Source organism: Monocercomonoides exilis (assembly GCF_001643675.1).
Source record: "Monocercomonoides exilis strain PA203 chromosome Unknown scaffold42-869251, whole genome shotgun sequence".
Lineage (NCBI taxonomy): Eukaryota > Preaxostyla > Oxymonadida > Polymastigidae > Monocercomonoides > Monocercomonoides exilis.
In genome coordinates this window covers 163,321-185,107 of record NW_027150587.1, presented here as the reverse complement: position 1 = coordinate 185,107, position 21,787 = coordinate 163,321, and the positions used below count along the sequence as shown (strand labels likewise).

General features: G+C 36.9%; 6 protein-coding genes across 6 annotated transcripts; 4 read left to right on the top strand and 2 right to left on the bottom strand.

Moving 5' to 3' along the window:
• Positions 1 to 27: 27 nt before the first annotated feature.
• On the top strand, positions 28 to 1,449 carry MONOS_8784 (uncharacterized protein; the record flags this gene model as incomplete). Its single annotated transcript, XM_067879222.1, has 1 exon — positions 28 to 1,449. One exon carries the CDS (start codon positions 28 to 30, stop codon positions 1,447 to 1,449), a length of 1,422 nt encoding a protein of 473 aa, XP_067722270.1.
• A 4,820-nt stretch (positions 1,450 to 6,269) lies between these two features.
• Positions 6,270 to 7,166, top strand: MONOS_8783 (uncharacterized protein; the record flags this gene model as incomplete). The annotated part of the gene is made up of 1 exon (XM_067879221.1): positions 6,270 to 7,166. One exon carries the CDS (start codon positions 6,270 to 6,272, stop codon positions 7,164 to 7,166), a length of 897 nt encoding a protein of 298 aa, XP_067722269.1.
• Positions 7,167 to 7,769: 603 nt separating this feature from the next.
• MONOS_8782 (uncharacterized protein) lies at positions 7,770 to 8,519 on the bottom strand (the record flags this gene model as incomplete). Its single annotated transcript, XM_067879220.1, has 1 exon — positions 7,770 to 8,519. The coding sequence occupies one exon, from the start codon at positions 8,517 to 8,519 to the stop codon at positions 7,770 to 7,772; it is 750 nt and encodes a 249-aa protein (XP_067722268.1).
• An 899-nt stretch (positions 8,520 to 9,418) lies between these two features.
• On the top strand, positions 9,419 to 12,523 carry MONOS_8781 (uncharacterized protein). The gene is made up of 2 exons (XM_067879219.1): positions 9,419 to 9,575; positions 9,715 to 12,523. The coding sequence occupies exon 2, from the start codon at positions 10,052 to 10,054 to the stop codon at positions 11,450 to 11,452; it is 1,401 nt and encodes a 466-aa protein (XP_067722267.1). The 5' UTR covers positions 9,419 to 9,575; positions 9,715 to 10,051; the 3' UTR covers positions 11,453 to 12,523.
• Positions 12,524 to 12,854: 331 nt separating this feature from the next.
• Positions 12,855 to 13,523, bottom strand: MONOS_8780 (uncharacterized protein; the record flags this gene model as incomplete). The annotated part of the gene is made up of 1 exon (XM_067879218.1): positions 12,855 to 13,523. One exon carries the CDS (start codon positions 13,521 to 13,523, stop codon positions 12,855 to 12,857), a length of 669 nt encoding a protein of 222 aa, XP_067722266.1.
• Positions 13,524 to 20,800: 7,277 nt separating this feature from the next.
• MONOS_8779 (uncharacterized protein) lies at positions 20,801 to 21,599 on the top strand (the record flags this gene model as incomplete). The annotated part of the gene is made up of 2 exons (XM_067879216.1): positions 20,801 to 20,828; positions 21,151 to 21,599. 2 exons carry the CDS (start codon positions 20,801 to 20,803, stop codon positions 21,597 to 21,599), a joined length of 477 nt encoding a protein of 158 aa, XP_067722265.1.
• Positions 21,600 to 21,787: the final 188 nt, after the last annotated feature.

Genomic DNA, 21,787 nt, shown 5'->3' with positions numbered 1-21,787 from the left:
CTTGTTAAGGTCCGTTCACCATATTGAATGGACTTGGAAAAATCAAAAGGAGGTTCTGTGGAAAGGTCCATCAATGCTTATAGCAGGCGTGAATTTTCCACCAGGTCGATTGAGGATAATCTGGCTGAATGCACCTTACGCGATGGAAAACAATGGTGGAAGAATGCAATGGAACAAAAATCAATCCCTTTCTCGTTATCAGAAGAGTGCCGAGCAGACATTTCGAGGAGCACATGGCGAGGATATCTGTATGGATTTGCTCATTTTGGAAAACAATGGAAAGAGTGTGAATATGGAAAAATTCCGGATTCTATTCAGGAGTGGGCCGCATGTTGTGCAAATGTGTTTCTATCGCTTGGGAACGGTGGCATGAAGTTAACTTGCCTCCAGTTGACAAGGGCAGCAGTATCGCCTTACTCCAATATTGTATTCTCTTCCTTCCTTGGAGACATCCCGATTATTCGTCCCCTTTTTAGATCGTTCCGAAGGACGGACAAGTCAAGAAAGAAGAAGACAGGAGACATTTGGAATCCTCGAATAGTGCTTAATTTCTTTTCTGGACTGGGAACAAATGAAGGGTTAAGCTTTAGACAGCTCACGAGGAAAGTGATTGTTCTAACGATGTTGTTTTCCGCTTGTAGATTCACGGAGCTTGAGAGGATCAATATGTTGGAAAGCAGGTTCGAGGAGGAAGGCGTGTATCTGGACACAAAGTTGAAGACCTCAAACACACGCACGGAGATTGCTGTTCCGTTCTTACCAGAACCGAGTTTGATTTGTCCGGCATCAGCAATCCAGGAATTGTGGAAAAGAGTCCAAGAGAAAAACAGTCACACAGACAAATTGCTTCTAAACGCAGAGAACTTTCACCCGTTAGCTGCAGAAGGAATTCGGAAGCTCGCAAAAGAAGCAATATATGTTGCAGGAGTGCCCAAGAGATTCACACCATACTCGATCAAAGCAGCAAGCCTTTCAGCACTGACGATGGCAGGAATTCCCCCAGAACAAGTGGGAAGGTTTGCACGATTGTCACCACGAACAAACACGTTGGTCAAACATTATTTTCGATCAAACCTAGCGTCATCAATGGCCCGCGTCATTGCCTCTGCAACAAACGATCAAGAAGATAGAGCGAACAGAGAGGATGCAAACAGCACAGCCATGTGCAGAAGATCCGAAGCAAAGAAGAGAGGCGGAAATGAGAAAACAACAAAACCACACGCTAATAGCTCCATTTGTCAACGAGAGAATTCAGAACAAAGAAGAAATGAAGAGCAGCCAATGAAGCCCACTAGAGTTGAAGAGCCCACTGAAGGGAAAGGAGATACGCCAGCACACGGAGAAGATTTCATAATCAGAACAAGGGCCCAAATAAGGAAGGAGACAGAGGAAAAGCAAAGGACGATCACAAGAGCTGTGCTGATGATGGTCTCATCATCTCCCAATTAACTTAGGTTCTCAATTATAAAAGAAGGAATTGATATTCGATTTTCTTTCCTGAAGAAGATGAAGTCAATGGGCAGAAACGATTTATGCTTGTGTGCATGATGGATTCAGTTTTTTATCTCATTTTTTTCCTATTTCAATTTTTATTCAAGATGATTCAAGGGATTATTGAAGAAGATAGAACTGAAAGATGAAAAACAAAAAAAGTATTGAAGATTCGAAACAAAAATAAGGCAAGTTGCATAAGGACGAGAAAAAGTCGTTTTCAGCGAATGAGCAATTTAATAATTACGACAAGGCAATCTACAACTCACAAGATGCAAGGACTCAAAAATGGAGGAACAGCAACAGTAACTGATGACAAATTTTTTTTTGAATTCGGTGTTTATCAAACGCCCTTAACAACTGAAAGCCATTTTCTTTCGATCAGATGATGACTGGATTAGAAATACAACAAAGACAGCTGTGCTTTGAGCCACATTCATAGAACACACAAACCAATAAAACTTTTCTTCAATAAACAAGAAAACCAGAAGTGATAAATCATAGAGCTTAATTTTTATTCTATTAAAATGAAGAGAGACTGAAAGGTATTCTGATTTATTATCCAAGAATTCTTTTGTTTCAAAACTATCTTCGCTGAACAGACCAGAAATTCTTCCTTGGACTTCAATGACTGTCAAATCATAATTCAATGGCTAGCAAATAATGAAAGAACATCACTTTCAGCCTTTTTTTCAACATTTCTTCTTTTTATTTCTGGAATCAGCGCAGCCATCAGAAGAAATTCCTTCCTTTTCATTCATTTCTCATCTGAAACTATCAAAATACATCATCTGCAGCATTGTCATCTTCAATGAAAACATTTCTTGTCGTGTTTTTCAGCCTTTGCAGTTGTCGTGAATAATGAAGGTCCATCATACACATGCACTACCCTCACAACTGATATTCTTCTTCTTCTGTTTTTTTCTGTTTGAATTAATCTTTTGGAAATGCCAATGGATAATAATCTTCAAATATCAACAATCAGTTTAAATATACATTGCTTGATCAAATTAAGAAATCATATCCAATTTCATCAAATTTCTTCTCCTTCTTCTCCTTCTTCTTCCTCTTCATCCTCTTCTTCATCTTCAGATAAGAATAATAATAATAATTCTTCATAAAATTCTTCTCTCTCTCTCTCCTCTTCTTCCTCTTCTTTCTTCTCAATCTCATCATTCTTTCAAAGTGTTAAATCAGCTGCCCTTTGTATTGTGCCCAGCAATATGACTTCTCACATATAAAATATCATCTTTTGCGAACATTTTTGCAATACAGGATTCTTCTGCAGAAAGTTGCTGTTCTTCCGAAGCGAAAGTTGATGACTGATCTGGTGATGAGGTTGCAAGAGGAGAACATCGAAGTGGAGACGTTTTGCTCGTCGTCGTGGAAAAAGTGCTGAACAATAAGCGAACCAACGAACTGAGGCTTCAGCGGTGCTGGTTGGACCGGTTAGCGAGGAGAATGCGTACAGTTTTGTTATTCTAGCAAAGAGAAATTATATCGTTTCATATGAAAATTCCATGTTGTGTGTTATAAGTGATAATCATCTCGTTGTTGCCTAATGTGTTGCTGAAGAAGCCTTGTTGCAGATACGAAGTACCTCAGCTTATTGAGCATAACTCAAGTGCTGCAGAAGAGCAACAGAAGAAAACTGATGTGCTGCCAAGTGACAAAGGAGCACTATTCTGGATGACGGGGAAGAAGGCGGATACACAAGCTTTGCTGCCATTTCACTCGTTTGTGTTGCTGCTGGGCTGATCGAAAGAAATGGCAGTTAAGAAGGAGCGAATCACGCTGAAGGAGCTTTCTGACTGATATGGTACAGAAGAAGCAGATGAAGAAGGAAAGGTCCACAGCAAGGGATCTGTCGATGATGCAAAAGATGGAAGAGTTTGCTTATGCATGAGGAGTGTTAGGAGAAGTGGCAGCTGGGGAGGATTCAGGTGTTGAGAAAGGTTACAACCACAAACTGATCAAGCGGCTGATCAGGAGACATAGGGATAGGAGTTGCGAAGCAAACAGGGACAAGACTTTCAGAGGAATACTTGAATAGGATGAAGGAAAGGGAGGTCGTGACATCGAAGGAGGAGGAGGAGAAGATCCAGAGGATGTTGCCAATGGATGGTGCGATGCGGAGGACGGCTGTGGAGAGGGTGGTGCAAGGGGCAAGCGGTTAGCCACTCTGGAGGACAGAGGATCCAGTGTCCTTGCAAGTGAAAATCTGTTGAATGCAAAAGAAAATAATAAAGGGGAGGATATTGACTTCGAAGGGAGCCGGAACGGGAGAATTCAGAGCTTCAGATGAAGGAGATTTTTGAGAAAGAGGTCTTTGGAACGGGATGGAAAGGATAATTTTATTAATTTGATACAGGGTGTTAGAGCAGAGGAGAAAAAGTTCCTTTCCGAAGAAGGCGTCGTTTGAGGCCAAGCTGAGGTTGATAATGGACAGAGGGATGAAATGTGCGTTTTTGGGCTTGTTGTTAGTAAATAAATAGCCTTCTGCATCGAGCGGTTGAGTCAGAGAAGATCTATCAGGTGAGGATGAACATAGATGTACACAGGCTCTTCTTTTGGTTTAGTGGAATGAATGAATGATATTCTGGGATAATTCCAGTGCCTTTGCGAGTGGTTGTCAAAACCCTTTGCACGTGAGCGCAACATCAGTCATTCTTATCCAGAAATAAACCACAAGAGAAATTGGACATTTGAGAAGGGATGAAAATAGCTTGGATCTGCTGAGTTCATCGAGAAAGTTCAAGTCTTCATTGGTCAGAACCCAGTTGAAAAGACACGGTTACGCTTCAGCCAGCTGTATGCTACCTTAAACAAACATCATTTTATCAAAGAATCACAATTTACAAGCACCACACTACAGCTCCAAAATGCAACCTGTGAAAATGCAATTTCTCCATTTTCTGAGTTTGTCTGAATGTTTTGCAGTTCTTTATCTCCTGCTCCAGCCATCTTCATGCAAAAGCTCTCTGCTCCACTTCTACTCACACCAAATGGTTCATGCGATGATATTCGCAATTTGGCTGTTTTTTCACTTAATTATCGAAAATTGAATCAATTATAAATGGGTGATCTTTTTTGATATCAAAAAAAAGATCAAATTAAAAAAACGTGAATATAATTATGGTATTTTTGTAAAATTGATTTTTTCACTAAATTGAAATTTATGATGATGCAATTAGTCATTTATTTTTATTCCTTCTTGACTTCAGCCTTCAAATTTTTTGAATCAAAAATATGATGAATTAGTGCATTTTTTTTTGAAAATTATCTTTATTCATAAAAATAATAACGTGAATGAAATTTCAAATTGATAACCTGGCAACCATGAGCATGTTTCAAGAATGATAAACATTAAAGAAAATTGATTTATTTGTTTGAGTCTTTTTTGTAATGGATTTTATGATCATCAGATTTGAAAGAACGGAATATTCATACACTGATTGAAAGCTCAGTGAGTGAACATTACCTGTAGAACTTGAAATTTTATTTTATGTGATGACAGCTGGAAATGAAGCAATGCAATAATTCTGAAATTCTGCCCGATGATTATTGGTAATTGGATGGCCAAGGGGAATGCAACAATTTCATCAATAACACAAAAGGACATAATGAACGCACTTTTTAATGTTCTATTAATTGTGAAGATATTTCCGTCTGTATCCTCTCCAAAGTGCAGGAATCCGAATTATTATTGAAATGGCCAATCTACGCTTTGTAGAGCAATACGATGGGAATGGAGCTGATTATTATATAGGCATTGGGAAATAAATGGAGTTACGCAAGATACATGATTTTTATTTGGTGCAAGAGATGAAAACAAATTCAGCTGATATTTTATTGAAAGAAAATAACAAGAAGGAATTCTGTGAAGGACAAAATCTGCACAATATTATATAGCATTTTGGAACATAAGGCAATGGAGCAGTTTAGGGTATTTTTTTGGAAAGGAAAGTGGCTGGCAATATCAAGGGAAGGATATTTCTTGCGAATAAAAACTTAGAAAACAATGCAAAGCAATGAGAGTGGAGATCAGCAACATCAATGGGAGTTAAATGGCTGCTGCTGCCGTTGGAAAGATGCATGTGTGTTTTGTGGAATATGTGCAGAGAAGCAAGACTTTCCAAAAATTCGTGCTTAAATGAAAAAGAATAATTTGTGACAAAAGCATCAGTCTCTGCCTGTGTTCCTGCAAGAATGGCAAGACAAGTGAAGTATCCTGCAGCTGTTACCGTTCTTTAACCTTCACCGAGCTGCTACAAGGACGAGTGGAAAGCTTGGCGTTTCGTTGCCATGGGCAGCATTCAGCAATTTGAGTTGGGAATTATCTTCTGCCCATCTCCATCAACGGTATTTCGACTTCTGCTGGCAAAGTTCTGTATTTTTTGAGGCTCTGTTAGGTTACTAATTTAGGGTTGGGCTGTTTTGCTACAGTTGTTGCGGGCGATGGCAACAATGCGACTTTGTCATATCTGCCGCCAACTGCAACAGGCGGATCAGCCTTTTTCTTCTTCTTCTTCTTCTTCTTCTTCACTTAACAGCTCCACCCGCAAATCTCGTCCAATCATCAAGCCTGCCTCTTCTCCTCTTCCATTTCTCGCTCTTCCAATCAGCATACATCTCCTTCTTTAGCGTCTTCTCCCACTCTTTCTCCTCCTCTCTCTTCTATTTCTGCTCCTTCCTTTTCTTCTTTTCCTTCTTCTTCTTCTTTTCCTTCTTCCTCTTCCTCTTCCTCTTCTTCCACTTTTCCTGCCTCTTTCCTTTCGATGGCTCAAAATGCACAGGCATTGCAGCTACCAGCTGTTGTTTTATCTGAACAACAACAACAACAAACTTCTTCTTCTCCTTCTTCCTCTTCCTCCTCCTCCTCTCCTTCTTCTTCTTCCTCTCCTTCTTCTTCCTCTTCTTCCATTCCAGTCATACCAAAATCCAAGACGAAGCCACCTGCTTTGGGAAAGATGCTGATTAGACGTTCATCTGCTCCTTGTTTAGTTCTTCGTTCGTCAAACTCCTCTTCCTCTTCCTCTTCTTCCTCCTCTTCTTCCTCTTCTGAGATAACACCGAATGCTTTAGAAACGCCTCGTTCCCACCTTCGCCAAAGCAGCCATCTGAAGCTGTCATTGAACAAGCAATCGACGTTAAATGCAAATGTTTCTGGATTGTCAGAAGGGAAAGAGCAAGAGAGAGGAAGAATGCTCAGCAGAAGGCAGAGGGAGATGCAGGAGATTGTGCAGAGCAGCAGAAGCCGGTCGAGAAGAAGAAGAAGAAGAGAAAGAAGAGAAAACGAAAGGAACAAGAGGAACATTAAGAGCTATGACTGCAGAAAAAGGAAAGGCAGAAGAGAGAATAGGAAATATAACAGGAAAGGTGAGGAAGAAGAGGAAGAGGAAGATGAAGATGGCATTGAAGAAATTATCAACTTCGATGCTGATGAAGTTGAATTCGATGATTTCTTTGAGGAAGAAGAAGAGAAAGAGAGGAGAAAGAAAGAAAATGGCTCAAAATGCGAAGGAGCTTCATTGAAGGAAAAGAGAGACAAAAGGAAGACAAACCAAAAAAATCAAAAGAACAACAAGAAGAAAACAGAGCGAAGATATTTGAGTGAAGATTCTTCTTCAGCCAACAGCAATTTCTTCAAAGAAAGCAACGAAGAGAAAGGTTGAAGCGACAACAGCAAGAGGAGCAAAAACAGAGATTCCAATGAATATGCAGATGAATATGAGGAAGACTCATTCAGCGATGGAGAGGATTCTTAATTGAACTGCTTCGGAGGAGATGTCTGCTCGTTGTGTGATGCAGACGAATTGAGAAGACTTTCTCTGAATGATCAAGTCTCAAAATCAATGCAGCCGTTTTTTGGATCACCTGGTTTGAAAAACGCTTCAGGATTTGCTTTTCATGCTTCTTCTTCTTATTCTCCATCTTCTTCTTCGTTTGCTCCTTCTTCTCCAACTTCATCCAATATGTTTATTCTTCTTCTTCTTCTTCTTTCTCGCCTCGCGTTTCATTTTTGCCTTCATCTTCGACTTCTCCTTCTTCAGCATTAAATAATCCAATCTATCAACCAAATTACGTTTTGTCTTCTTCTATTCCTCATTCTTCTCTGCTTCTTTCCTCTTCTCATCAAGACACAACATCTTCTTTATCCAACACTTATGCTTTAAATCATTCACACAAACGCACAATTTCTATTGCTCCTCTCTTATCAACTTCATCTTCACCTTCTTCTTCCTCATCCTTCTCTTCTTCTTCTTCTGGTTATCAACTTAGTTCTTTTTCTTCATCCTCCCCCTCTTCATCTCACATTTCACCTTCAACGCATCAGAATATTTCATCATCATCATCATCATCATCATCATCATCTTCTCCTTCTCCTTCTCCTTCTCCTTCTCCTTCTCCTTCTCCTTCTCCTTCTCCTTCTCCTTCTCCTTCTCCTTCTCCTTCTCCTTCTCCTTCTCCTTCTCCTTCTCCTTCTCCTTCTCCTTCTCCTTCTCCTTCTCCTTCTCCTTCTCCTTCTCCTTCTCCTTCTCCTTCTCCTTCTCCTTCTCCTTCTCCTTCTCCTTCTCCTTCTCCTTCTCCTTCTCCTTCTCCTTCTCCTTCTCCTTCTCCTTCTCCTTCTCCTTCTCCTTCTCCTTCTCCTTCTCCTTCTCCTTCTCCTTCTCCTTCTCCTTCTCCTTCTCCTTCTCCTTCTCCTTCTCCTTCTCCTTCTCCTTCTCCTTCTCCTTCTCCTTCTCCTTCTCCTTCTCCTTCTCCTTCTCCTTCTCCTTCTCCTTCTCCTTCTCCTTCTCCTTCTCCTTCTCCTTCTCCTTCTCCTTCTCCTTCTCCTTCTCCTTCTCCTTCTCCTTCTCCTTCTCCTTCTCCTTCTCCTTCTCCTTCTCCTTCTCCTTCTCCTTCTCCTTCTCCTTCTCCTTCTCCTTCTCCTTCTCCTTCTCCTTCTCCTTCTCCTTCTCCTTCTCCTTCTCCTTCTCCTTCTCCTTCTCCTTCTTCTTCTTCTTCGTCTTCGTCTTCTTCTTCATCACAATTTGGTTTGCTTTTCCCCCATCGTCTTCATTTCTGTGCTCTTTTTATTTATTTCTGTTTCGCTGAAACTGTTAAGGGTATTTCTGAGTTCGGCAAATGAGAGAGGAAAGATATCATCAACTTTTATCCTCTGCTATTGCGGTCTCCTCTGCTTGAATATCATTTTTTACTAGAGAATGAAGCATTTTGCTCGATGCATCTATTGGTGTTTGCGCGCAGTGGATGCTGCTCATCAAAAGAGAGTTTGGATTTGTTTTGGAGGAGACGAGGCAGACGAGGAAGATGAGGCATAGGAAGGCGTAGAAAAGCATAAATGGAGACTGTTTTGAAGAGAGATTGAGGAGAGAGAAGCAGAAACATGAACAAGAGAAGCTTTTTGGTGAAACTGCGGAAATAATTAGGATTATTACTTTATCCGCTGGTATTTTCGGAGACTTCAGAAAGATTTGAGAGGAAAACGGAAGAGGGAAAAGGAGGACATGCTGCAGAAGAGGAAGGGATGGATTGAATAAGGTGAAAAGAGAAGAGAGGGTTGCGAGATTGTGATGGGGGAAATGAGGGAATAACGGAAGACGTCGAAGAAGATTCTCGATTTGATGAGTTGAAAAAGATGCTGCAAAATTTATGCATATTTTGGATGTGTGCAATATTATTCTTTCTTTCTTTCATCTTTTCTTTCTCTCTTCGTTTTTTTAATTTTTTGAAATCTCATCATTTTATTTTTTAGGACTGTAATATATTTTCTTGATTTCATTTCATTATTCAGGTATTATGATTATCACTGGGATAATGCGAATGCAAGCACATGCATTGCAAAAAGATTGCAGAAAGAGACGAATAACGGGTATATAGATGAATGAGCAAGAGGAAATAAACGAAATTGATAGAAGAGGAGGGAATTAATGATCTTTGCTGCGATTTGAAAAGAAGGAGATGTGATTAAAGAAAAATCAGAAAATTGAAGAAATGGTTGAAGAAGATATTTGATATGAATTTGAGGAGAAAAAGAGGAAGAGGCGAACGGTGAAGCGGAAGATTTCAAAAAGAAGATGGTACAGAGTTTTTCATATTTCATATTATGTTATTATTATTATTATTATTATTATGATTATGATTATTATTATTATTATTATTTTGTATTTTTGTATTTTTATTTTTGTATTATTGAATATCTTTTAAAAATAATAATAGGGGCTTTTGCGCGAACATTCAAAAGCAATGAAAGAAAATGGATTTTTGAAAACAAGCAGAAGATTACAACAGAAGAAAAAGGGATATGGGGAAAGCAGACGATGAAGAAGGTGCAAAATGCAGGAAAAGGGATACGACCACATTAGGATATATAGTTTAATTGCAACAAGAGCAAGGGGAAGAGAAGGAGGCAAAGAAGGAAGTGTTTCGATATGCGAATCTCTTATCTCATCTTCAGCCGCATTCCTCTCATCACCCTCAATGCCACTTGTATCTCTCTCTCCTGACATTTTTCAACATCTCAACAGCAAATGATGCATGTTCATCTACAGCAACTATGTCAACCCAAACCACATGTTTTATGAGTAGCTGCTCATTCTCATCGGTCTGTGATGCATATGATGGCGGAATTGTTCCCTCTCTGAACAATCCTTTAGCTTCATTGTCTGCCTCAAACACATCATTCATCGGATGCTGCAGGACAAGAAATGTTGAATGCACCGGAACTAAAACTAATAGGCTGGCTCCAGGGAGGCAGAACATAACGGAAAATGGAGCAAACTCATTCACTTGGTGTGAGTGGAACGGATCGAGGATAACAGGAGAAAGCGTTTCATGGTCGGATGGAATGTCAAGTGGCGGGGCTATCTGCATGTTCAGTCAATCAAATGCCTTTGTGTCTGTTTCTCATTGCACTTTCAGCAACTGCTATGCCCATTATGCAGGCGGCGGCATAAATTGCTACAACATCAAATCGGTTGATATTCCAAATAACACATTCAATGCATGCACTGCTCAAACATGGATTGGAGGAGAAATGTGCATATATGTAATTTCATCGTGTGTTCGGATCAGCGGATGTGAATTCCAGACTTGCAAAGCAAGAAGTGGTGGAGGAGGACTTTATCTTGATAATTTTCAGGTTTCAGGAACAGATTGCATTGGAACAGAAAATGGAGAAGGGGAAAGTGCGTGTGTGTTTGACTGCAGTTTCACTTCATGCTCATTGACAAACAATGGGGGTGGAGGCATGTATTGTGTAAATATCCCTTCAACTCAGTTCAAAATGAGGAGCATTCAGTTCATTTCATGTTCAGCAACTGCAAATGGAGGAGGATTATATTTTCATCCAAATGGAGCAACAGCACCAAATGATAAAATTTATTGTTATTTTTTGTTCTTCCATGAATGCAAGTGCAGAACAACTTCTACTCCGTATGGGCATGATATGATATATTACGATAATAACAATTTATATTTATCTCAAAATAATCCGTTCAAGGAATGTTACACCACAAACACAGATGACCAGAGGGTGTGCTACGGATATTGGACCAGTGAGTGGGCATATCTGCATACAGATAAGAAGGATTGGCTAAAAAAAGGGATTCTCAATCGATTTGTGGCTGTGAGCGGAGGAAACGCAGAAGAGTTTTGTGGATTGGATGAGTCAAGTGCATGCAGAACCATTGGTGTTGCAGTTGAAAAGAGCGTTATTCATGTGAGTCTGTCAGTCACACTGATGGAAGGGAATCACGCAAGCGAGATAGCAACAGTTGAGATTGGATCAAAGAAGATTTCAGTCATTGGAACAGGGGCACTTTCATCTCCATCAGCAGCAGGAACGCCGTTCAGTGTTTCGACAGACCATATTGGAATGAGTTATTTGAGAGTTGATTGTGACTCTAGAGCAGAAACTTCACCGAGTGTGGTTGTGGTATCTGATGGGAGTGGGTGACTCTCATTGGAGGATGTTGTGATCGCCGCGAATATTTCTTCAGGAAACGTGATGTGGCGTCAGCGTTAATAGTTCCGCTATCGCAACTGTTGATGGTTGGTGTGGAGATCATTAATATGAATGTCTCAAAACCATTGTTCTCTGAGCCAGTTCTATCTATCTTCTTCTTCTTTTTCACCTTCTCAAAAGACAAAGATCCATTCCAAATCATCAGCAGAAAGAAAGCAGAGCTTGAAGCAACTGTGGATGTTGCTTCGGCAGACATCCAGTCTCTTTATCATACCTGCCTTTTCAACTAATAAAACAGAACTTTCGATTTTCCATTTAGAGCAAGAGTGCGCAAGAGTGGATCTTTTGGAGGAGAAGAGAGAAGAGGAGATGGTTTCATAAGAAGAAGAAGAAGAAGAAGCGGAGGAATGGAAAAAGGAGGCCAAAGCTGACAAGAAAGTGATTGAGCCCTCCTTGGAGAATGAATTATTTGTATCTGCAGGAATAGTGTTGATCAAACAGAAGATGAAGTTAAGTGAAGCAGAAGATGAGCAGGCAAATGAACGCAACGAAAAGACAGTCACCGTTAAAGATGGCATTGAACGAAGGAGAAAAGAGGAAGAGGAAGAGGAAGAGGAAGAGGAAAAAAGCGAAAATTAGAAGTCAAGGAAGAAGGATATGATAATAACAATGAATCATATCCATTGTTGTAACATTTTGAATTCAACAAAAGAGGTACCATCGGTGCTTAACCCGCACCCTGGTTCCAAACCCGCCCCCTGTCAATCTTGCAAAACACAAATATTATTGTTTTTATTTCTACAGATTTCTTCATGTTCGATAAAAAAAAGAAAAGGAATATAAGATTGAAATGAAATGACTGTATACAAACACTGTGCAAAAGTTTATAAACAGTTAAATATCCATCTTCAAATTAACTTTGAACAAAGTATTCTCCATTGTTGCTAGAAGTGAGGACAGCAAAAACATTATACACTTGTTTTTCTTTATTGATCTCAACATTTCGCGGTTCCAAACTTTTTTATTATAGAAAGAAAGATAGATAGAAAGAAACTACAACGACAACGAAGAATAATATTTCTTGCGAAATTCAATTTATTTTTAACTAAAATCAGGTGAAACTGCTCTTAGAATTGGCTTTTCGTTTTCCATATTTCTTCCTTTCTCTGAGTCGCTCCCTCCACTAACATCATCATCTTTAATTTCATAAATTTTCTTTTTCTTTTTCTGTTTTCTTTCTCTTTCATCTTCATTTGAAGAAGAGCTTGACAAAAGAATGAAGAATTCTTTTCGAGAATGCCTTGTTTTCAAAGTTGAAGAAGTCGAAGAAGCTTTTGAATTTTCAATTTCTTTATATATCGATCGAAGAAATGCAAGATGCTTTTCAGCATCTTCAAGTTGTTTTTTTCAATTCAAAGCTATCCAAATCTTCAATAATTGTTGTTGAATTTAATTCGTGATCATCAGACTGAGAAGAACAGGTCGGTTTGTTCGATGAAGTTGATTTTGCTGAGTTTGCTTTTTCTGTAGCATGAATATCTGATGGTTTTGATGAAGCTGAAACACTTTGCCTTTTTAGTGGAGAATAGCTTCCAAAAAGTTCTTCACGCCAATCTTGAGACGAAGAATGAAGATCTTCTTTCAATGCAGATGTTTCCATTGGTGCTCCTGCTACTCTTGAGAGCACAGGAGCTGCTGCAACTGGCCAAACCCCTGTCTTTATGAATGCCGCTTTTATTGTTGAAGGTGTACATGCAGCTGCCAAGGCTTCAGGAGGAACTTCTGCGAGTTGTGTTCGATAAGAAGAGAGGGAGAATGGAGATGGAATGACAAATTTGTTGTCCAATGTTGATTTCAGTCGAGAAAAGATACAGGAATCGCACGGTTGAAGTGAGTGTGTCATGTTGTGTGGGAATCGCTTCAAAATGATGTTGTTTTTTTCAGCGGCTTCAATTACATATTCATCATTATGTGTTGAATGATTGTCCATCAACAGAAGGGCGCGATGTGAGCTGGATTGTTTAACTTTCTCTGCGATTAATGGAATCCAACAATTGATCATGATATGTCTGAAGATTTCCTTCGAAATCCACACCGAAGAGGAATTAATATATCTGATATCAAATGATGAAAGAGAACGAAACTCTTTCGGGAGAGTTTTCTTAGGGAAAAGAAGAAAACGAGGCAACGATGATCCGTCAGCGCAGACACAGAGGCAAACTGTGGCATTCTGTTCTTTTGGAGGCGATGGAACGGCTGGAGGAGTTTGATCTTTGAAGCAAACAACTTATTTTGATGAAGATTCCCCGCAAGTGATTGAAGATTCGTCGCAATTGTATATATCGGATGATGTTTTGAAATAGTTCGAAATTTTGTTGAAAAGTTCTGAAAATCATCCACTAATGTTTTCATGAGACTGTGATTAAATTTTTGCAACTTCTATTGGTCTTGCGATAGCGGCTTTCAAAATTTCGCTTCGTTGAATAAATTTGTATGTTTATATTTTATTAATCATTTTCAATTCATTCTTTGATTTTGGCTCATTTTCAATCAGATAGACACACTGAAACATTCAAAAAAGTTAGAAAAAACATGAAAAAAATATTACAAACCATGTTTTGCACATCACGAATTCGAACAATTGTTTGGTTAGATAAAAGAACCAAAACTTGGTTTTCGATTGTTTCCAACTGGTTGTCTGTGAATATTTTTGGATGTCCATTCATTCCTATCTCTCTGCCAGCTCTTTTCGCTCTTGTCCCTCTTTTCCATGCATCTTTTGACACAACTTTTGCTTTAATGGCAGTTGAATATTTAACTTTAAAACTTTGTCGAATCACGAAAAGCTTTTTCGAGGGGGATTTGAATTAGCGATATTCCATAGTTGCAAGAACTCTGTGCAACTGAGTTGATGATAATTCAAGTTTTTCAGTCATCAAAATAGGGAATGATCAATTTCTTCAGAATTATCAAAATTAACGTTTCTGTCATAGGCAATCCTTTTCAGATGCATGGTTTGATATTTTGGAAATATATATCTTTATTGAAACTGAAATTATCAACTTTCAAAATTTTTGCAGAAAATCAAATATGTGAATGAAATATAAAATAGCAACATTCACTGGAAGAAGACATGATGAAGAAAAATAACGATTGTTCTTTCATTATTTTACACAATTTCGATTGTTTTTGAAATGTTTTTATTTCTATTGTTCATTATAATAAAAAACAACAGAATGCTTCATTGAGAGGGGGCGGGTTTGGCACCAGGGGGCGGGTCAAGCACCGATGGTAACATTTTCTGAGGATCTGAAGAAGCTTCCTTTTCTCAATTAAGTGAAAGCAAAAACAAAAGATAAGAAACATACTGCCTTATTCTCTTCGTCTCCAATACCAATTGAAATGAGTGGAACATTTGAAGAAATATCAAAATAAAAACAATCATTTCTTTCTTCATCATCAAAAAAGATTGAAGATGGAAAAAGGAACGGAAGTGACAATGATGAAGTGGATAAAAAAACATTTGTGAATTGTCCAGCACGAGGATGCATGTCTCAGGAGATAGTTTTCCTGTTTGCACAAGTTGTGGACGCTTTTTGTGACGAAAGAAGCTGTGGGAATTCTTTTGAACAACGCATATTCTGGAGACAGCTGTGTATTGTGCTCTTCATGTGGCAAAAATGGATGCTACCCCCAAAATCACTTTGTCAGTTAGACCTTATGCTTGTCATCTCTGTATTCCTTGTTTCACACGACCATTCACATAGCTGTTCGCAGATCTTGTCATGCTTGATAGTCTGGTAATCCGAGAGCCGACCTTCAAACAACTTCCAGCATATTCTGCTTCTCCATTTTCGAAGCGTGCTTTTGCATTGAGAGTTCTGTCGGCAGACGCTATAAGCGTTTATATTTCAAGAGAGGTGAACAAATACTTACGAAGCATTTGACTCGTATTTCTTTTCCTGGTTCCGTTCGAAACAGATATTTGAAAATTCCTCTTTTCAATAATCGCGTTCTTCCTTCTTCAAGCACTACATTTATATTTTTGAAATATCACAGTTTCATGTATTTCACTCAAAATTTTCTCATCCTCTTATTCTCCTATTTTTCATTAACCTTTTTTGGAAAGAGTGTTTTCAAATAGTGATTCAAGAGAATGAACTTCTTTTATCCACTGTTCCCGTGGAGTGTTGTGTGAAATAATCCTTTCATATCTAAAACAACTACCAAATTCTTCTCCAGCTGCTGATTTCATTAATCCTTCTGAAAAAACAAATATTCATTTACGTTCATTGCTATTGAATAACAATGATTCCATATTGATCAATAATTGTCAAAATCAGAAAAATGCATTTCAATTGTACTGCTTCCTAAGTTGAATGCGAATATTATATTTTATAAAATTTTCAAAGCAGAATTTGTTTTAATTAATTTCAAGAGGATATTTATTTATTATCTTTTTGCTTTTCTTCAAAGAAAAAAATCTTTCACCCATAAGAAGGTTGCAATTATAATGAATTTTTCAACATCAAATCTTCAACGATCAACTCTTCATTCAAGAGCAGATGTTTTGTGGGCAGAGGTTGAGCGCATTAGGGGAAAGGACAAGGTGGAACTGTTGTTGTATATCCTCGAAAGCTATCGCCGCGCAGCATCCTTTGCGGAAGAAGTAAAAAAGAGGCTGAATGGTGTGGTTCATTATTTTTTGATTTCAAAGTTATGTGAAAATTCATTAATATGCTCTTTTATAATGATTTGTTTTAATTATTATTAAATGCAAACATGAAAATAGGAGAGTATCATGAACTTCTTGAAGAGTTAGCAACAGCCTACAATAACGCCCCAATTCACACTCAAACGACAATGTTGCAAGCCTTATCAAAACATCACAATTACGATCGTTTGCTTTCCTTTGGGTATGACGTAACCCAAGGAAAAATAAATCATGCAAAGCAAACGAGAAAAAAAAACCAAGACGAAATAAAAATCCCCATTCCTCCTAAAATTCCTTCACGTAGAAAAGGTATTTGGTTTTTAAAAAATTTCATTTCTGTGATCGTGTTTGATTTTTATTTTCCAAAGGCTTGAGTTATTCAGATTGGTGCGTGGGGAATGAATGGATGAAAAACCATTCATCAGAAACTTCGTTATCAATTACGAAAAAGAAAAAGCAAAAATATGAAAATTATGAAGAGAGCTTGGACGAAGAAATATGGAATAAAGAAATAAAGATAAAGCCGGAACTCAATTTGAAACCCAAATTGCATATTAACATTACGAAATCGGAAATAGATCATCATGTTACTCACATAAAAGATAATAAACAACATCGACATGCTAACTAAAATACTGATCAGTCAAAAAATGTCAACAGAAAATCCTTTCCATCTAGTAATTTGTCAGTCAAGAACCTGAATATTGATGATGGAAATCTTCTTCTTGCTCCTCCTTCGCCAACACTTGTGAAGCCTCATGAACTTCGATATTTTGAAGAAAAGAATTCAAAATTTCAAAATGCTAAAACATTTGAAATCAAAAAATTAGATCATTCAATAAGCACGAATTCTTCAAGTTCAATATTAATGCTTCATCACGATGTTCGAAAAGAAAGATATTTCAATCCTGCATCAACATCTCCATTCGTTTCACCAATTCTTCTTCAAAAGGTCACGAAAAACACTGAATCAATACAAGAAAATAAAACCTGTTCTCGGAGTGAAACGTGTTTTGATTCAACGAACTCAAATATCAGCAAAGAAGACAAAGAAACAAAAAAAAGGAACGAAAACGATGAAATAAAAACTGATAAATCAATTGTAATCAAAGAGCAACCGATTGTTAATAGTGATTATCACTTTACCAAAAGGTTGGGGCTTAGAAATCTAGGGAACACTTGTTATCTTTCATCACTTCTTCAATGTTTATCAACTGTAATACATTCCGGCATTAAAAAGGAATTATGCAACGTGAGAAGTGGCATTTCTGCGGAGTTGATAAACGTTTGCAATGAGCTCATCTGCAATCACTTTCCTATTTCATCTTGGACATCAGAATTAATTGATTAGTGGGACATTTCGTTTTCGCGAGGCAAAAGACAGCAGCAAAATGTTTGTGAAGCATTTGATCATTTAATGGAAATGCTTTTGAAAGACGATTTGGTTGACAAACAATGGACGAGCGTGGATGGGTCAGTTCACAAGAAATGTTTGAAATGCGGCACTTTGTCGTCAAGTAATTTAGGTTTTTCTAATTATGTGATTATCAACGATTCTTCAATTTACACAGGATTCATCAAATTTTTTTCGAAAGAAAAAATGAGGCACCCAAATAGAGTGTTCTGTGAAATATGTAAGGATAAGTGTGAATTTCAAAAATGGAATGAAATAACAAAATTTCCGAAACTATTAGGCATATCTCACGAATACAATTATTTTCCTAACGTCATTCCCCCAAAGATGATAATTATTGATTCAGATGAAAATAACTGTCAAACAGTTCACAAGTCGTGCAACGAACATTTTTCAAGAATCAATCCTTCAGTGAAATCAATGCAAAATGCATGTTATATGTTTATGGGACAAATTCTTTTCAAATGAATAGACCAATACCATGGCCACTACATTTCATTTGTTCTTTCAAAGGATGGATCAATAGAATATTGGACCATATGCAATGATGCTTGAACTCGTTCTGTGAGAAAAGTAGAATATAATTCCAGATGGAAATCATTGTTCAATGAAGGATTTTGACCATCATTTTCACTTTATTTAATTGAAGAATCTTCCTCTCACATTTACAATTTGTTCAAAGGCGGAATTGATGATATTTCTTTAAATCGGTTAACAAAATCAATTGACTTTTCATCTCAACCGTTCGAAACTCAACAAACAATTTCTTCTAATTATCCAAATTATAAACCAAAAAATTGCAACTCTTTAAACATTTCATGTTCATCATCTTCTTCAATTCAATCTTCATTTCAACCAATAGGAAATCTCCATCTTTCAACAACTGATAAAAACGGGAAATCGACAACATTATTCTTTGATCATAATCCAAATCCTTTCAATTCATCTGTTTCTTTTTTATCAAATCCAGGAAAATATTTATTATCCTCACATGCATCATTTTTACCTCCTGCAAATTTCACTTCAACTTTGTCAACTTCACCTTCTCAAAAGCTTAATTCCAACAACAATCACATTTTCACCTCAATTTATTCAGTTGGAAATTCATTGGAAGACGCATCAATTTTGAAAGACAAAACAAGGAGGGATTTAAGAACAACAAATGAAATTGAAGATGATGTTAAAAGTGTTGTTGACCTGTTTAATGAAGAAATCATTTCACATTCCACTATTCACTCAATCAGTCCACACATGTCAAACAATGTTCTGATGTAGAATTACGCTTCAACAAAAGGAAATGCTTCTTCGAAATCACCTCACCTAGTTCTTTCACCAAAAGCTCAAAATGTTGTGATGGATCCATTTCACCATTCGTTGCAATCAATTGAAAGTTCATCGAATATCCTTTCTCATTCAAATATTTCAGACAACATAAACTCACATCTCACAACTCATTTGTTTTGTTCGAGGAAACCGTCATGTTCTTCCATTGCATAATATTCAAATGAAAACAACAATTCCACAAAACAAGAACCGAACAAATCAATTCACTTAACACATCATAATAATAATAAAGCAATCAACTCTTTGTCATATTCATTTAATAAAAAGAAATCCTCAACTCTTGCATTCTCTTCCTCTCTTAATTCTACTATAAATTCTTCATCAAAACTCTTCAATATCTCATCTGTTTCAAAAGGAGCTCAATTCTCATCAATCAATGGTAACTCCTTATCATCTGCTTCTTTTAATTCATCTTCAACTTTTCTTCAACAGTATTTGTTTTCCAAGTCAAAACATATCCCTCTAATATTTCCTCCTTTTGAAAAACGTTTGATTTTTCAAACGAAGAAAGAGTTATGGAAACACTTTGTTGAAGAAACAAACATTAAACTGTCTTTATCTTATTTTTACAAACTCACAAAAAACTTCATCAAATTTAAAAGAAGGACTGATTTATGTAAATATTGTCAGTAATTGGAGAAAATAAAAAAAAGGCTGATGTCATCTTCTCACCAAAGAATACCATCAAAAAATGAAATTAACACAATTGAAGTCTTGAAAAAGCATCAATTATTCGCACAATTGCAAAGGCAATATTTCAATGAAAGTGTTAGAAATATAAAAGAAGGAGAAATAGTCTGTATATTCGATTTTTAGGAAAAATGGATGATTCCAATTCGTCAAAATCAACTTCAACAGGAATTTTTTAATCATCAGCAAATCTCTCAATTCTCAGTGATCACCTTCCAACTTATCAACAACGTCATATCCAAAAAAACATTCAATTTTTTCTCCACTTGTCTTTCAAACGACTTCAGATTTGTAATCGAATGTCTGGAGTCTGTTTTTCGAAGGGAGTTCTACAAAAATGCCAAAACTATAAAGTTTTTCTGTGACGCTGGCCCTCACAATCGTAATAGGTTTCTTCTCCATTTCATTTTATCCACTCATTCACGTGTATTCAGAAAAATTCGAACTGAAATCAACTTCTTTGCAGAACATCATGGTAAAAATGTCTGCGATGGTGAATTTGGTACATTTACAAATGTGATTAACAACTCTTCGAATTTAAATATTGAAACAATTCAAGATTTGATTTCATTTTTCACTCATCATTTCGATTCTGCAGCTTCTTCTCAAAATTCTTTCTCATTTCATAACAATTTGAAAGGAAACAAATCATCGTCATCGTTCAATCATCAAATGTCATCCTGTAATGAACGATTCTTCGAAGAATATATACCGAGTGATATTTGTATTTCGCCTTCACTTACAATCAAATGCATGAGGAACTATTTATTTTTTGAAAAAAAAGGGAAGCATGTTTTCGCATCAGCAGTTAGCTTGACTTCACAAAGGGTTCTGATTGATATTGAAATGGTTGCAAAAAAGGAAAAATTATCCAGTGAAAGAAAACCTTTTTCATATCAAATGAAAACTGCAAACACTGCCTCTTTATCAAAAATTACAGAAAATTTATTGAATAAAAGATGCTCATTAATTCGAGATTGTTCTGTTTTAAATTCTTGTTCTTGTGGTTCAAAATTTTCAAGTATTAAATCCACGCATGTTGTAGCTAACCGTGATTCTGTTCGTAGTAATAACCATTTTTGTAACTATTTTGATAATTCCTGCCGTTCATGTGCTTTTTCTAATTCTCTGATTTCTGATTAAAACTTTTTTGATTCAAATTTTTAAGATTCTTAATATGCAAATAAATAACGAGGCATTACAGCGTATGCTTAGCCAACTTTTATGGTATAGAAGTTAAACAAGACTGCAGATAATAAATGTGGCAATTAACTCTTGCCACATTCGGACCTGGATACGGACTGCAGCCTCCCAGGTCCGCCAATGTCTATATTCATGAACCACAAAAGTATTATTTTTTTTGTCAATTTATTTTGTATTTATTTATTTTTTATTTTTTATTTTTTTTATAATTATTATTATTACATTAATTTTATTTTATTTTGTATTTCATAAAATTTATAATAATAATAATTTTATTTATTAATTAATTTTCTATATGATTATTTCCGTATGTTACAATTTCAGCAACGCCTGCTGTATCGCAGCCCACAGCCCCAGCTCCTGCTCCAACTTCTTCTTCTTCTTCTAATTCAACCGATTTCCTCTCGTTCTTCACCACACCTTCTCCTTCATCAACAATATCTTCTTCTTCTCCTTCTCCTTTAATGCAACAAAACATTGGTGCAATAAACTCAACCTCTTCTTCTTCTTCTTCTTCTTCTTCTACTCCTGGTTTCTTCTTCTCTTCTTCCTCTTCTCCTTCCCCTTCCCCTTCCCCTTCCTCCTCCTCTCTAAATAGCACAGCCTGGACTGGTTTTAGCTCTGCTCCTTCTCAACCAATGCAACAAGCTCAATTTAATCAGCCATTCCAAACTTCTCCTCCTTCGACAGTGCAAAGTCAACCTTCTCCTTCTCCTTTTGCTTGGCCTGGGATGAGTGGAATGAGTGGAAGCAATGCATTCGGAGGAAGTTGAGTTAATACGCAAACGCAACAGCAGGCTTTTTCTGAGTGTGTTTATGATTTAAAAAGGGGAAAAAATTTTTTTTTTTTTTTTTTTTTTTTTTTTTTTTTTTTTTTTTTTTTTTTTTTTTTTTTTTTTTTTTAAAAAAAAAAAACAGTGGATTATATTTCGAAATTGAAATTGATTATTTTATTTATGTT